This window comes from Podarcis gaigeae (assembly GCF_964106915.1).
Source record: "Podarcis gaigeae genome assembly, chromosome: 11".
Taxonomy (NCBI): domain Eukaryota; kingdom Metazoa; phylum Chordata; class Lepidosauria; order Squamata; family Lacertidae; genus Podarcis; species Podarcis gaigeae.
In genome coordinates this window covers 56,613,024-56,629,830 of record NC_139687.1, presented here as the reverse complement: position 1 = coordinate 56,629,830, position 16,807 = coordinate 56,613,024, and the positions used below count along the sequence as shown (strand labels likewise).

The 16,807-nt window shown below is 46.6% G+C and overlaps 1 protein-coding gene across 1 annotated transcript in view; it reads right to left on the bottom strand.

Moving 5' to 3' along the window:
- The window catches only part of EPG5 (ectopic P-granules 5 autophagy tethering factor), a 77,526-nt gene that overhangs the window by 38,746 nt on the left and 21,973 nt on the right, over positions 1–16,807 (bottom strand). The window contains exons 12-22 of the mRNA XM_083702535.1: positions 15,401–15,555; positions 14,531–14,671; positions 12,528–12,692; positions 11,089–11,208; positions 9,479–9,738; positions 7,678–7,818; positions 6,626–6,770; positions 4,899–5,096; positions 2,595–2,705; positions 1,660–1,779; positions 513–679 (exon numbers count right to left, since the gene is read on the bottom strand). Coding sequence (XP_083558661.1) covers positions 513–679; positions 1,660–1,779; positions 2,595–2,705; positions 4,899–5,096; positions 6,626–6,770; positions 7,678–7,818; positions 9,479–9,738; positions 11,089–11,208; positions 12,528–12,692; positions 14,531–14,671; positions 15,401–15,555 — 1,723 coding nt within the window. The remainder of the gene's footprint in view (positions 1–512; positions 680–1,659; positions 1,780–2,594; positions 2,706–4,898; positions 5,097–6,625; positions 6,771–7,677; positions 7,819–9,478; positions 9,739–11,088; positions 11,209–12,527; positions 12,693–14,530; positions 14,672–15,400; positions 15,556–16,807) is intronic.

Here is a 16,807-nt window from a genome sequence, read left to right as displayed (position 1 = left end):
CTGCTCGTCTCCAATGCACGAACATAAAAACCTGCCTTTTACGGGATTGACTATTTGCCTGTCTATCCCTAGTGTTGTTTTCTCTGGCTGGCAGCAGCTCCCCAGGGTCTCAGGCCGAAGGTTACCTTTCTTTATCACCTACTCTAACTGAACCTTTACAGTTGGTGAGGCTGCCAGGGATTAACAGGCGGCCAAAGGCCCCTGGCATGCAGAGCAACCCATATAACCAAAAAGCAAAATGTGTTCCCCTTTCAATGAGCCTTCTAAAACATTCATCCCAGCTGGGATCTGCCTGGGATCTGAATTGATGTCATGTTGTCACTTTAAACTGCCTTTATATTTGCAGTTGTTTCCTAAAATTGTTTCTGTGATTGTGTGCAATTGTTTTTAGCCAGTTCTTATATCTTATGTCATTACAGGGTAAATAGTTTCAGGACGCCTGGTGGGGAAGCAACACAGGAAATGAAATAAATAACAATAATTAAATAAAAACCCTCCAGATGTGAATTCACCCATATTGCGGCCCCGGGCGGTGGAGGTAGAGGAGGAAGAATTTCTGCCAGATGAGCGGGAGCAGCGGGTGGTCGGCGGGGGTAGCGAGGGCTTGATGAGCCCAACGATAAATCAGCAGCCGCTGGAGAGATGGGACGATGGGCAGCTTCAGCTGGCTCTGAGCTTTCTGCAAACAGAAAAGAAAGTTGGTTGCGTCGCCTTCTGTTGTTGGGAAACTGTGTACGTGCAGCTACTCACACAGACTCAATTAAGGTTTGGCAGACAGCCAGAAGGCAATCTGAAGGAGTAAGTCTGCCTGGTGATAACAGAAACATGGAGACAACTCCCTGATTGGTCAAGCTCTCTCAAGGGAGTGATAATTAATGGCCTACTAACTGGAATGTGTTAGTTCAGGAGTTCAGTGTTCAGAGTTCTGTGTCAGTGAGTGTAGGAGTTGTGAGTCGTGTCAGAGAGAGCTAGCAAAAGATCCGTGTTCTGTTCCTGTAAATAGTCCACTGTATATAATAAACACCTAACTACAAGTTCCTGGTTCCCGCTTCGTCTATCCTGTCTGCAGCCAAGTCACCAATTGCTTCCATAGATTCTGCGTGTACTCTGCTAGGTCTGGCTAAGGTCCTGCAACTAGCCAGAAAATTGTGAAACACCAAATAGGTTATGCCAATATCTGTGAAGTCAATTTCCCCCATCACGAGCTCGTTCTGGGTGTTGGGATACATCCAGGGAGACGGAGGCAATTGGCAGGCCCCCAGCTGGCTCCAGCCCACCGACCGGCAGCCGGGCGAACTCCAGTTCTTGGAACAGTATCAAAACTGCGACCTTTAGAGACTGAGCACACAAGCTAGCAGAGATAAGAACTCCTTGCAACAGAAGTAGCGGACAGAGGCATATGTAAGCATATTTACAAGTGTTTATTCAGCATCAGGACAGAGGAAAAACATGTCTGCTTCCCTTCGTGTCCAAGCAAACAGCAATAGGCAAAAGCTATATACAACGGAAGTTCCCAGCAGACTGTGCTGGAAGTAAACAGGCATGTGACATGCAACAACTCCACATGCCTGTTCTAAAGGTGGAACGGAACTATATCCTAACATCGGGTGCCTTTTCAGAGAAGGCATCCATCGCCTAGAGAAGACATGTTGGTCCTACCTTCAGAGCCTGATCAGGAGCCGAATTGCTGATCACCAACTCCTTTTCCACCACTCTGCGAAGCTGGGAATCCTCTTCGAAGATGGACTCCGTGTTCAGAATGGTCCACGCAAACCAGACCTGAAAGTAAAAAAAGCAAAGGCTACCAAGGAAAGAGAAGAATCTGCTCCCAGGAGACCCATGAAGCCTCAAAATGGTTTCTTCCGGGGAGGATAAAAATCAATGGTTTTTTTTATTTTAAAAAATATTTTTAAATGGATTTTTTTCTATTTAAATCGGATTTTTAAAATTTAAATAGTATTTTTAAAATAAAATGCTTTGGGGGGGGGGGGGAACTATCTTTCTAAAGATAGTTTTCTATTTAAGTTACGTTATAGTCCAAAGGCTATTCATCAGGAATAAGGATTTGTTTTAGGTTTTTCATGTGTGCTACAACTAAGTCTAAGTTTTCGGTTTTCTAAAATTATTTTAACCACATCAGTTGACAAACATGGATACATATGCCATAATGTTACTGTTTTAGTTAAATAAATTGTTTAAATTGTTATTAAGGAAATGATTCTTTTTCTCCTTCCAATAAAGTACAGCAGAAAAGTTCTCCAACTATAAACAGCTAACTTATTCAACCTCACAATAATTTCATAATTATCTATCTATGTATTTCTAATAGTATAAACAAATCAGTGATTTCTGATATAACTGTAAAAAACTACTCTGAAAATTTATTATTCCAAAAATGAAACCTTTGTCTGGTTACAAATATTAAGATTATACCAGCAAGAATGAATCTTTCTGTAAAAAAAAAAAGAAGAAGATTTGAATCAAGTCTTACTGACTGGTGATTTAAATTGTGATTTAAATCAAATCCACCCTGGTTTCTTCCCAGTCAGAGAGCAAACCCATTCTAGGATGTCAACTCTATGGCACTTCCCTACCTGCGCGGGATTTGCGTTTCCCTCGATGAAGGAAGGCGTGACATTTCCGGCCACGATCCAGCTGACTAAGGAAGAGAGCAGCCCCTTGTCGCAGTGGTAGCCCAAGGCATTCTGGGAAGGTTGGGTGAGAGAGAAAAGGCCAGGTGAGCCATTGCGGGCCAGAGATTTAGGCTGAAAGGCAATGGGAATTAAGCCATAGAAGTCTCTTCAGCCTTTAAGAAGACTCTTTTTGCCTGTTATCAGAGGTCAGGAGAACACCATTTCAAACAGCATTTGACATAACAATGTTTGAGGCAATATATAGCACAGGGAAGCCAAGCTCTAGTGTGAAGAGGGCAGCAACGAGGCTTTGGAGTCTGGAGAGTGTCCTAGCAGGAAGGGTTCAAGAAGATGTGCAAGTTTAGCTTGGAAAAGAGACGAGGAAGAAGCACTGGGGACCGCCATCTTCAAATATCTGAAGAGCTGACACATAAATAGAGCAAATCTCCTCCAGAGGGTGGCAATCAACAGGTTCAGCTTCCAAGAGTGATGATTTCTTCTAAACATTAGGTCAGGCTTCCTCAACCTCGGCCCTCCAGATGTTCTGAGACTACAATTCCCATCATCCCTGACCACTGGTCCTGCTAGCTAGGGATCATGGGAGTTGTAGGCAAAAAAACATCTGGAGGGCCAAGGTTGAGGAAACCTGCATTAGGTCATAGGAAGAAGGAAGAGCCATATCCTGAATTAAATAGCCACACACCCAGGAATCACAGAGTACCAGTGTTAGATGGGATCCCAAAGCTCAACAAGTCCAACTCACTTCCAGAGCAGGGAATAGGCAACCAGAGCATCCCAACACATTCTGCATTAAAGGTAAAGGGGCCCCTGACCATTAGGTCCAGTCGTGGCCGACTCTGGGGTTGCGGCGCTCATCTCGCTTTACTGGCCGAGGGAGCCGGCATACAGCTTCTGGGTCATGTGGTCAGCATGACTAAGTCACTTCTGGTGAACCAGAGCAGCGCATGGAAACACCGTTTACTTTTCCCTATTTATCTACTTGCACTTTGATGTGCTTTCAAACTGCTAGGTTGGCAGGAGCAGGGACCATCGTGGGGATTCAAACCACCGACCTTCTGATCGGCAAGTCCTAGGCTCTGTGGTTTAACCCACAGCGCCACCCGCGTCCCACATTCCGCATTACTTGGCCATTATTTAAATATGAGGGGCAGATGGGAGTCATCAGCCAGGGAAGGAAGCCCATCAAGGAGAAGGAGAACTCTTGATCCGAAACCTCCGCTGCCTTGCTGGATATCTTTAGGAGAAGAAAACCCTACACAAATGCAGAGTGGAGTCCCTAAAATGGTTGGATGGCGCCTGGTACACTTCCATCCAGCAATTCCTGCAGCCAAGCTGGTGCCAAAGATGTTGCTTTGGCTTCCCTTTGGACCACATCAGTGAGGCTGAGAGAGGAGGGGCTTGTCGTCTGGGCAGCCCAGCACCTCCAGGCTTGCACTTCCGGGGATGGTCACCCCAAGAAGTGCACTCCATTGTCTCTTGAGACAAACACTGTTGGGATTTTTGACTACGTGCTATTCTGTGCAGCTTCACACAGAGTCAATTAAGAGTTGGCCGACAGCCAAGGATGACTGAGCAGAGAGGAGTAATTCTGCCTAGAGATATGGGAGCCTGGAAACTGCTCTACCATTGGTTGAAGTCTCCCACAGGCATGATGATTTATGACTTTACTGACTGGACTGTGTTGTCAGTCAGTGTGGTGTTCTGAGAGTCATTTGGAGTTTGTTAAGAGAGAGCTAGCTAAGATCCGCGTTTCTGTTCTCGTATATACAGTCATACCTCAGGCTGAATGCGCTTCGGGTTGAGCACGTTCAAGTTGCACTCCGCGGCAACCCGGAAGTAACGGCGCGCGTTACTTCTGGGTTTTGCCACTTGCGCATGCGCAGACGCTCAAAATGACATCATGCGCATGCGCAGAAGCGGCAAAAAGCGACGTGCCAGTGCACAGACATGCCGTCACTAGTTACGTTTGCTTCTATATGCGAACGGGGCTCCAGAACGGATCCCGTTCATATCTAAAGGTACCACTGTAGTAACTTGTAGAGTCTGCCGTAAATAACAAACACAGTTACTAGTAGCAGCTTTTGTTCCTGCTTCGTCCATCCTGCCTGCAACTGATTGCTTTCTGGAACTCTGCTAAGGTCTAGCTAAGGTTCTGCAACAGGTCAAAGTTGCAAAACACCAACAGACACTGCTAGTTAAAGCGTCTCCTAACCCAGGAGGCAAAGAGGGTTGGGGCGTCCGTACCTTGTGTTGCTGGTACAGCAGCTTCTGCACACAGTCCTCTTGGTTGAACTGGAAAGCGGCTTGGCACAAGTGGTCCATCAGGCAGAGTACGGCTCTCTCCTTGTGCCACAGCGGCTGGCTGGTTAGGGCCTGGACCCAGAACTCCAACACGGCCGCTGGCCCGACTCCGTTGGGAAGACTGCTCATGAAAATGTGAGTCTGCCAAGAAAAAGGGCGGAAGGATGAAAGGAGATAGCAACAAGGGGCAGGGAGAACCCAAACACCAGGGCAGCAGCAACAAGGCGCGAGAACAGCCATGCTTATTAAAACGCTGCCACGATTTGGGACCGATTTCTGCAGGCGACAGAAAAGCAGTCAAAACTGTATTTGATTGGGGGTGCTCACTGGATGGGCTTCACACACACACACACACACACACACACACACACACAGAGTGATTGTGTACAGGGCCTGATTCCCACTCATCCACAGCATGGTCAACTCACTGACCCTGTATCTTTTGCCCACCATTTTTGCATGCTTCTTCTGGTCAGAGAATTGTAGTGCCAGAAGGGACCCCGAGCGTCATGTAGTCCAACCCCTTGCATTGCAAGAATCTCAACTAATAATAATAATATTAATTTATTATTTATACCCCACCCATCTGGCTGGGTTTCCCCTGCCACTCTGAGAGGCTTCCAACAGAATATTAAAATACAATAACCTATTAAACATTAAAAGCTTCCCTAAACAGGGGATGTCTTCTAAAAGTCTGGTAGTTGTTTTTTTCTTTGACATCTGATGGGAGGGCGTTCCACAGGGAGCGTGCCACTACCGAGAAGGCCCTCTGCCTGGTTCCGTGTAACCTCACTTCTCGCAATGAGGGAACCGCCAGAAGGCCCTCGGCAATGGACCTCAGTGTCCGGGTAGAACAATGGGGGTGGAGACACTCCTTCAGATATACTGGACCGAGGCTGTTTAGGGTTTTAAAGGTCAGCACCAACACTTTGAACTCTGCTCTGAAACATACTGGGAGCCAGTGTAGGTCTTTCAAGACCGGTGTTATGTGGTCTGATGTTGCTTGCACAGCTGGTCCTGGCTTCTGTTCCCCTGCATCAAAGTCCTGGCTGCTTCCAGAGGTTGGGGCCATTACATTTTAGCTGCATTGATGTACCCCGAACCCCACCCTGACCACTGTCGCTCTCATTCAGTCATCCCTGGAGCTCCTGGAATTTCAGCAGATACGGATCTACAAGCTCTCAAGCCTATCTTGTCAAGCCTAAGGATGAAGAAGCTTAATTTGGGAAAGGAAGGAAGAGCCAAGATTCTCAGAAAGCTGCATTATACACTTGCAATACTACACATGTTTTGTCAAAAGATTCTTTAGCTGAGATTCCTGCATTGCAGGGGCTTAGAATAAGGGGCCCTACGGGTCATTTCCAACTCGACAATTTGATGATTCTGAGATTCCATGCTTGCGGGGACACGCACATTCGTTTACATGGGGCAGCCATGCTTATTTTATTTAACAAAAAATCATATGCTGCTTGATTGCTGTAAAGCCTCTAAGCAGTTTAAAGGAAACGGTAAAACTGTCAATAACTTCTTGCTGTCATCTTGTGGCACATTCTAGTCTGGCACCGTGTAGGCTGATCTTTAGGAGCAAAGGAATGGGTGCTTGGTCCCTTGGTTCCCTTCCAGCCTTAAAAGGGTCCACAGTTGAAGAAGACATGCTTCTAGCTCCTGACCTGAATCATGCAGTTGAGCAGCTTGATGTTTTCACCGTAACTCGTCCCAGTTAAGTGCTGAGTGACTTTCTGTGTCACTTGTTGAGTCATCCCTTGGGGGACGCCACTGTCCAGCTGAAGGAATTGATAGAGGCAAGACAGAAACCTAGGTGGTCGGGGGACAGAATAAAGAATAAGTTGCCAATTTAGTTGCCAGGTCAAAAAGGTACAGTTGGCCCACTACTGTACCATTGTTACAAACTGGGATACGAAAGCTAGGAGCCATATGGCTGCTGGGATCTGGATAGTGGGTAGCAAAACAGAATGTCTAGTCGCCATTTTATGTACATAGATTGGGATTTCTTTTTTAAAGACAGATAGCAGTAAAAAAAAAAAGTTCTTTCTTTCATTTTTTTGCTGCCAGGTGATTCAGGGGGTCTGCAAGGTAGCACAGCAGCAAAAGACATGTATTTTGCTACCGCGCTACCCCGCAAAACAGCTGATTTACCTGGCAGCGCAGCAGCAAAAAAAACACAAAGGCGTGTCTGTTGCTGCTACACTACCCTGCAGGCTCCCTGAATCGCCCCCCAGACAGGTGGATATGCAGAGGCACCAAAGGATAGCAATTCTGTTGCAAAATGCCCAGCTAATTTCAAACGCTGTGCGCTACATATACCAGGCATAGGTAAACTCAGCCCTCCAGATGTTTTGGGACTACAGTTCCCATCATCCCTGACCACTGGTCCTGTTAGCTAGGGATCACGGGAGTTGTAGGACAAAAAAACATCTGGAGGGCCAGGTTTGCCTATGCCTGACATATACCAACTCTCAGAAAGGGCCCTCTGGCTGAGCTGCAAAAACCAGTCTGCCCTAATTAATTAATTAATTAATTAATTAATATTTGTACCCTTGTCCATCTGACTGGGTTGTCCCAGCCACTCTGGGCGGCTTCCAGCATATTCAAAAACATAATAAAACATTAAAGATTAAAAACTTTCCTTGAGATGCAATGACAGCAGAATTTTGAAAGGATGGATGGGGGATACGAGCAAGGCAGGCAGTCTTGGGCTTACTGTTCGTTCTTCAGCAAGTAATACTGGCACGGGTAGAATAACGGTAAGACTTTATCCAGCACGTGAACCACTGTTCTCAGATGCCGCGACTGCACCAAAACGCCCAGGAGTGGGATCCCTTCAGCGCAGAACTTCTCGACGCTATCGAAGGATAAGAAGAGGGAAACGTATGTTAGTCATCGGACAAAATGATAACAGTATTAACAGGCAGAAGGGTGATCTGCTCCCATGCCTGCAGGCTTCCAGGAAGCTGACACAAATTCTTCTGAGGGGATTCCAGCCTCAAAGCTATTATGTGGAGACAGACATGAAGATGCATTGGGCAGCTGCCACCTCCCTCCATTATGTGCTGTAAATCTATCTTTACTGTACATTGCTTGGAGACTTTCACATGACAAGCAACTACAGTTGTACCTTGGATCCCGAACGCCTTGGCTCCCGAACAGATCGGCTCCCGAACGATCGAAACCCGGAAGAGAGTGTTCCGGCTTTCGAACAATTTTCAGAAGCTGAACGGCCAGTGCAGCTTCTGATTGGCTGCAGGACCCTCCTGTAGCCAACTGGAAGCCGCGCTTTGGTTTTCAAACAGTTCCGGGAGTCGAATGGGCTCCCGGAACGCATTCTGTTCAAAAACCAAGGTACCACTGTACAGTAATACCTTAGATTACGAACACTGCGGGTTGTGCATTTTTGGGTTGTGGACCGCGCCGAACCCAGAAGTACAGGAACAGGTTACTTCCGGGTTTCGGCGCTCGCGCATGCGCAAATACACAAAATGACGTCACACGAATATGCAGAAGCGCCGAATCACATGATGCGCATACACAGGCGCAGCGCTGCTGGTTGCGAGCGTGCCTCCCGCACGGATCATGTTCGCAACCCGAGGTATGGCTGTGGTAAGTTTAATAAATAAACAAATAAGCAAGGGGAAGGGCCATTGCTCAGGGGCAGAGAACCTGATTTGCCTGTCCGAGACCAAGGTGAAAAAATTGGTGGAAGAAGATTGGAAAAAATTTAAAGTTTATTTACAGAAGCATTGCAAAATTAAGGAATGTTAGAAGGATGTTGGAATGAAGTAATGTGGTTTTAGCAGAAATGATATAAAGGATTAGGTAAAAATTGATTTTTTAATTGGAGAAAGACGAGAATGTAAAATTACAGTATATTAAGATAAATTATTAGGATAAAAACAAAGCTGGAAAGGATTTGCTGAAATGTCTAATTGAACTAGAATACAAAAAAGGGAGGTGTGAGGAGGTCAAGGAAATAAGCAAAGGAAATAAAGTTATGTAAAGGTTTGAGCTGTTTTTCCTTTTTTTTCTAACTGTTTGTATTTTTGTATTGTATTTTCTGTATTTTTTTATCTTCCTTTTTTTGCTTTTTCTAATTTTCTTTTTGTAATCTTTAAAATTTGAATAAATATAATATTTTTTTAAAAAAGAGAACCTGATTTGCCTGAGGAAGATGCCAAGTTCCATTCCCAGAATAATAATTATTTATACCCCGCCCTGAAACCTAGGAGAGCCATTGTCAGTCAGTTATACAGACCAATGGTCTGGCTCTGTATAAGGCAGCTTCCTATGTTCCTGTGATGCAAGGGCAGGTCAGCATGAGGGGTTGTTGTTTTTTTTTTGGGGGGGGGGGGTTCACCAGGTTCCTCTGAGCCATGATTGCACTACCTTCGCTATGCTTTCTGATTGACTGTGAATGAGCTGCAGGCCAGGGGTGGGGGGTGCATGTAAACCCAGAAATGCACAGCCGAGGACACAGAGGGCAAGGGAGAGGTTCTCCCAGCACTCACCTATGCCCCACCGTCGTCATGGCCAACGCCAGGTAGCAGCCAATGGGGAGGCCCGACCGGACGGCCTTCAACAGTGGGTGAAATGTAGGCGATTCCGCCAGCTCGAGCACCGCAGAGGAGACAGGAGCGAGAGGCCAGCCCTGCTGCATGCCGTAGTCGTTGGCGTGCAGTTTCAGCCTCAAAACCAGCCCCCAGGCCCACTGGTTGAAGGAGGTTTCGGGTGTCTCTCCATAACGGACGACGCTGGCCAGGTAGGAGACCTAGACAATGATAAATGATAATAATAAATTTTATTATACCCCGTCCTCCCCAGCCAAGACCGGGCTCAGGGCGGATAACACAAGGTAAAAACAATCGATTAAAATACAGCTTACAAACAAGATTAAGTACAACATTAAAATGCAGCCTCATTTCAGTAGAAACTCAAATCAAAAACTTTTTGGGGATGAAAACGTCAAATCTTCACCAAGGCCAACTATCCAGGCTGGTCCTACGTGGGCCAGAAAAAAGCCAGGGAAGTCCCCAAATAGGAGTTCCATCACAGAAGGAGAAAGGAAAAAGGATAGAGGGGAAGGGGATCAAGTTGATTCCAAGCCAAAGGCCAGGTGGAACAACTCTGTCTTACAGGTCCTGCGGAAAGAAATCAGATCCTGCAGGGCCCTGGTCTCATGAGACAGAGCTTTCCACCAGGCCAGAGCCAGTGCTAAAAAGGCCTTGGCTCTGGTTGAGGCTAATCTGACTTCCTTAGGGACCTTTAGGGTGTTGCTATTTATGGACCTTAAGGTCCTCCGTGGGGCATATCGGGAGAGGTGATCCCGTAAGAGAGACGGGACTTCCGGTTTGTCTACACAGCATCTTGGAGCGGTGCAAAGTCGCTTAGCGTTGCTTTAACCTGAAGATTGATGGACTCCAACTCCCATCAGCACACCAGCACCGCTAATGGTCAGGAATGATGGGAATTGTAGTCCAGCAAAAATCTGCATTGGCCACAGGCTTCATCTACATTTATGGGAGGGACTGAAGTAACAATTGCCCAACCTTACATCCAACAGAAGTGCAGGGCAGTTTTTAAGCAACAGTTTATGGGAACCCAGCTCGCCGCTGCCTCCCCCATAGCAAACAGGATTGTATAAAGAAGTATTATTACATGATGAACACACAAGAAGGATTTGACACTGTGAGAAGGGATTAAAGATTACAGCAGTTTTCTTAAGGTTTAAGAGAGGGGGCAGCAGGGGGTGAGAAATGGAAACACCATGGAAAAGCAGGTGAGAAGTTGGGGGAAAGTTTTTATTATGTACAGTGGTACCTCGGGTTACAGACGCTTCAGGTTACGAAATTTTCAGGTTGCACACCGCGCTGAACCCGGAAGCACCAGAAGGGGTTACTTCTGGGTTTCGGTGCTCACACATGCACAGAAGCACTAAATAGCACTTTGCGCATGCGCAGCGCTGAGGGTTGCGAATGTGCCTCCCGCACGGATCACATTCACAACCCAAGGTTCCACTGTACTGAAATGTATGTGTGAATTTTGGAAAACTTAATAAAAAAAAAACCTTCAGTGCAAAAAAGCCAAGCTAACAAGAAGCATTCGAGGAAGAAGGACATACCTGCTTGATGCTTTCAGAGATGAGCCCGCTGTACGGTTTCTGAGAGAGGTACTTCTGGTAAGCTTCTAAGACCATGAGCGCAACTTCAGCGTGGACCGCTGGGTCGAGATGAAGGCCGCCCTGACGATGAATGACATTCAAGACACGGGCCTTAAATGTACAACCCTCCCATCACATCACAGTAAAGCGTGGTCCCTGGGGCAGGTATGTTTGAACAAGGGACTGCGGTCTGTCTCAGTCCCAATGAACTGAGGGTTGTTCTTGGCTTAATGAGCAGAGATCCGTGAAGAGTAACAGCCCCTGGGCTGTTTCCTCTCTGCACTAGCAGCGAGAAGGCAAAACAACCCAGAAGGGAGCATGTTGGCACATAAACAGTGGTGGCTTGCAGAGGCATGCCTCTGTGTTTTAATATTTTGTTGGAAGCCGCCCAGAGTGGCTGGGGAAGCCCAGCCAGATGGGCAGGGTATAAATAATAAATTATTATTATTATGTCTGTTTTCAGAGGCCAGGGGTAAAAAAATTCCATTTACCCAAGCATTGGGCTGCGCATTTGCAATGTGGATAAAAACTAGCCTTTTGTATAGAGGTAAAATTTGCATTTGTTGCTCCGCCCGTTTCCGCTCTGTCCCCCCCCATCCAGTGGCCTCACAAAATGGCCCATAAGAGAATGCAGCCCTCATGTAGAAAAGGGCTCCATGAAATCTACACAAACCTTCCTCTGGACTGAAACCAGGTTTAATAATAATAATAATAATAATAATAATAATAATAATAATAATAATAATTTATTATTTATACCCCACCCATCTGGCTGGGTTCCCGCAGCCACTCTGGGCATCTTCCAACACAATATTAAAATACAGTAATGCATCAAACATTAAAAGCTTCCCTAAACAGGGCTGCCTTTAGATGACTTCTAAAAGTCTGGCAGTTGTTTTTCTCTTTGACATCTGATGGAAGGGCATTCCACAGGGCGGGTGCCACTACCGAGAAGGCCCTCTGCCTGGTTCCCTGTAACTTGGCTTCTCGCAGCGAGGGAACTGCCAGAAGGCCCTCGGCACTGGACCTTAGTGTCTGGGCAGAATGATGGAGGTGGAGATGCTCCTTCAGGTATAGTGGGCCGAGGCCGTTTAGGGCTTTAAAGGTCAGCACCAACACTTTGAATTGTGCTCGGAAACGTACTGGGAGCCAGTGTAGGTCTTTACTTTGCAATCAGCTGATGCATTCATTACGACGTAGCAAAAGCCCATTCAAAGGAGCTTTTCACTCCTGCACAAGTGTGTGTGTTTGTGGGGCGGCGGGTGTCTTCAAAAATGGAGCTTGCCACCTGCAGTTCCCACCCCCCACCCCAAAGTACTGGTATTAAACATAACTGGAAATTTCTAAGGATTGTTCGATTCGCTGATTAAAAAGCCGTAGCCTTCTTTCTCCACACGCACCTGCTCACCGAGTCCCCAGTTCAGTCCTTCCAGGATAATACAGGCGAGTTTGTTCTCTACTTCAGTGAGGCTGTGATTCAGAAGCCAGTCGCGGATCAGGGCTACCTCGGATGAAGACGGCTTCCAGAGGTGCATGGGCAGCTCTTTAAATAAATACAGAGAAACCTAAGAAGAAAAAGGTGACAGGTATGCCGATGAAGATGCTAGAGTAGAGCAACAACCGAGAAAAGATAAGACATAACATTTTACAAGAAAAGGAAGAAACACCACGGACAGAATAACTGCCACACACAGGATATAGTTTGAGTGCCTCACTTGTAGTTTTATAAAGCATTTAATGTGCCAACACAAATAGAAGTTATTAATATTGCAGTTGTTGTATAATGATGATGACCGGAATGTAATAGAAATTAATAAGATTTTGGAACGCATAAATAAAGAAAAGCATAAGACCATCCATTCTAGCACGTGGGGGGGGGGAGGCTAAATTACGTAATTCGGTATTTGAACGATTGGTATTAGTAGCTGTATTACAAATTGGTGTTGTTATAATGAGGCTGTTATTGGACTGTATTTGAAAACTAATGAAAAATATTATAATAAAAAAGACCATCTCAAAGGTCCAGGGAAGTCTTTTTTAACGCTGTTGGGCGTGAGTAATCTTGCAGAAATAAAGGCTCATAAAGCAACAGAATGGAAATCTTGGACCCGTTTACACAAGCCTCTGTTGGCATCCATCTATCTCAAGAGACAAGGGAGTGTACTTCCAGGGGCGAAGTCAAACTGCTGTGATAGCAGCGCCGAAGTGAGCTCCCCAGGCGCAAGACTGGGCAGTGTGTCTGGAGGTCCTGGGCTGCTCAGACGACAAGACCCGCCCCCCCCCCCAGCCTCGCTGATGGGATGCAAAGGAAAGCAGAGCAAGACGTCTGGCACCAGCTTGGCTGCAGGAGTTGCCAGAAGGAGGCAAACAAGGCGCCATCCAACCGTCTCAGGGACTCAGCTCCAGATTTGTGCAGGATTTACTCCTTAGCCCTTTACCGTATTTTTCGCTCTATAAGAAGCACCAGACCATAAGACGCACCTAGTTTTTGGAAGAGGAAAACAAGGGGGGGAAAGATTCTGAATCCCAAAAGCCAGGACAGCAAGAGGGATCGCTGTGCAGCGATCCCGCTGGCTGTCCTGGCTTCTGGGATAGCCGCGTGCAGCCTCTCCCGGGCAATGGGAGCCTTCATCCCCTGCCCAGGAGAGGCTGCACACAGCTAAGGCTCCCCCAAGAGCCGCACTCCCTTTAAAGAGCGTGTGGAGTGTGTGTGTGGCTCTTCAGGGCTTTTCCCTGAGGAGGAGGAAGGGCAGCCCTTCTTCCTCCTCTGGGAAAAGCTCCGAAGAGCCACACACACACTCTGCACGCTCTTTAAAGGGAGTGCTGAGCAGAACCTCCCGCCTGCATTCGCTCCATAAGACGCACACACATTTCCCATTACTTTTTAGGAGGGGGAAAGTGTGTCTTATAGAGCAAAAAATGCAATATCCCACAAGGCAGCGAAGGTTTAGGAGGAGAGTTTTCATTCTCCCACACGGGCTACTTCCCCAGGCTGCCAAGCCCTATCTGCCCCTTGGCTCTCAGCTCATGGTCTTTTAAGGTGGCTCTGATTCAGCAGTATGGGCTCTATGGCTCTTGGGTCCTATCTCCAACAAGCCTGTAGGTGTTCTGTGATTCAGAACGTGCTTCTAGTCCCTACTGTTTACCCAGATAGGAGCTGTAAGGTATGCATTTGGGAGGTGGCAGGCGGTGAAATATCAGGGCGTGGGTGAATGAAGTTTCCATCATTCAGAAGGTGAGGCTGAAGGTCCTTGCCGTTCCCCTTCCGAACCAGAATAAAAGCAAAACAGCAGGGCTGGAGTACAATTCTGGCGGGAGCATTTTAAGTCGCGGTTTGCACATGGCCAAAGGACGTTCTCCATCATCTGTGCCCAGCAGCAGCCCAGCATAGCGTGGTTCTTACCATGCCAACCTTTTCAATGGTCTCTTTGACTCGGTCCAGAAGAACAGAGATCATGCTGGTGTGGACAGTGGTGATGGCGCCCAGGAGCTCCCGGCCAACCTTTGAGAAAGTCTCTCTGGTAGATAGGCTGACGTAAGACACCTGGAGAAATACAGCGGTTTTTATTTCATTTTTAGCCGCCCGCTGGGGCTTTCCCTGGTAAAACACCATTTCTCTCTTTTATTCTTTTTAAAAAAATAATTTTTATTGAATGATTTTATGTTACAACCATACTACCACAAAATATAATTGAGAAATAAAAATTACAACATTTTGTTTATTTGTTATTTACCGTCTTATTTCCTCCCAAACATTCCATTCCATACAACACACACAAACAGAAAAAAGAAAAGAAAAAATTGATAATGAAAATAAATATTTTTCCCCTTTTATCTTAAAAAAACTTTTCTTCAATTTTGACTTCCTGTCAAGTCCCTTTGATATGTTATATCTTACAATTGAATGCACACAAAACAATAAACCTTTCTATATGAATTTTTCAATACATTCAGAAAACATAATAAATCCTTAATTGTTATCCACCTCCTTTTACTTCCTTTGTCACTCGAATGCTAGCACGGAGTCAAAACGCCCTTTCTCAGCAAACAGCCTTGCTCAGCTTCCAGCAGATGAATGGCTGGCTGGGACCAGGAAAAGGAGGCCGACACACAGCCATCTCTTAGCAAGTTCGGAGCAGAGGCAAGATTCGAACCCGGGGCTGCTTCCTTTGCAGCTCCGCCTCGCAGCTGCAGTGCGGAAGCCACTCCCAGGTCGGAGCTTTCCACCCAACACCGCAGCTCCCTCTCACCTATCGAACTGCTCCTGGCTCACCTCATAGATTTCCAGCACGATGACTCTGACAAAGTCCTGGTCAGCATCCTCGCGTTTCGCCTGAGCCATCTGGGCAAACGTCGTCAGCAGGCAGATCTCCTCGGAGCCATTCATCGACTGGAGATACTTTTCGAAATTCTCCAGGTGGGCTGGGTCTGCCGGTGGCAAAAGAGGGGGCTGGTTTTATTTCAAGGGCAAAGATCAGAGGTCCTCTTTTAATGCGCGTTTCATTCCACTCTGCGTCACAGCGGTGAGCTCCAGATATTGTCTGACCGCAACACCCACTCTCCCTGAGAAATGGAGTCTGCTGTCTGGGGCAGAGGGGAGCTTTAGTCCAGCATCATATGGAGGATGAGGATAATAAATATAATAATAATAATAATAATAATAATAATAATAATAATAAATTATTATACCCTGCCCATCTGGCTGGGTTTCCCCAGCCGCTCTGGGCAGCTTCCAACCGAATATTAAAAACAATACAGTGTCAGACATTAAAAACTTCCCTAAACAGGGCCGCCTTCAGTTGTCTTTTAAAAGTAAAATAGTTATTTATTAAAATAGATTATTATTATTTTATTTATACCCTGCCCATCTGGCTGGGTTTCCCCTGCCACTCTGGGCAGCTTACAGCACATAAAAATTGTTAGACATAAAAAAACTTCCCAACACAGCTTTCCGATGTTTTCTAAAAGTCAGATAGTTGTTTATTTCCAAATTGGCTACCACTGCTGTGTTCTAAATAGATAAGGGGCCTGAACGGCTGCCCAGCATAACCAAGTCTGCACACAGCAGCTCGCATGGGGTGGAGGCGGGCAGATCTCTTCCTAGTGGCAAAGAATTGGGGGGGGGGGTGGAAGCACACAAACAGCTGTAAAAAGAAAGAAAAGAAAAGCCATCTGCCTAAGCCCAGCCATTTGTCTCCAAAGCAAGAAGAAGAAGAAGAGTTTGGATTTGATATCCCACTTTATCACTACCCGAAGGAGTCTCAAAGTGGCTAACTATCTCCTTTCCCTTCCTCCCCCACAACAAAGACTCTGTGAGGTGAGTCAGGCTGAGAGACTTCAGAGAAGTGTGACTGGCCCAAGGTCACCCAGCAGCTGCATGTGGAGGAGCGGAGACACGAACCTGGTTCCCCAGATTACGAGACTACCGCTCTTAACCACTACACCACGCTGGCTCTCAGATCAACCCACCAGCCTTCAGAAGTTTACACAGAAGGGAATGTGGCTCTCAGGCCAAAAAAGATTCCCCAACGTTGCACCACCACCATCACAGGAAGATGGCCAGAACTGGTGCTTGCCAGCATGACCACTTGCTTGGTCCCAGGACACCAGCCCTGACACTTACACCGCAGGCAGTAAAAGGTAAAGGTAAAGGGACCCCTGACCATTAGGTCCAGTCGTG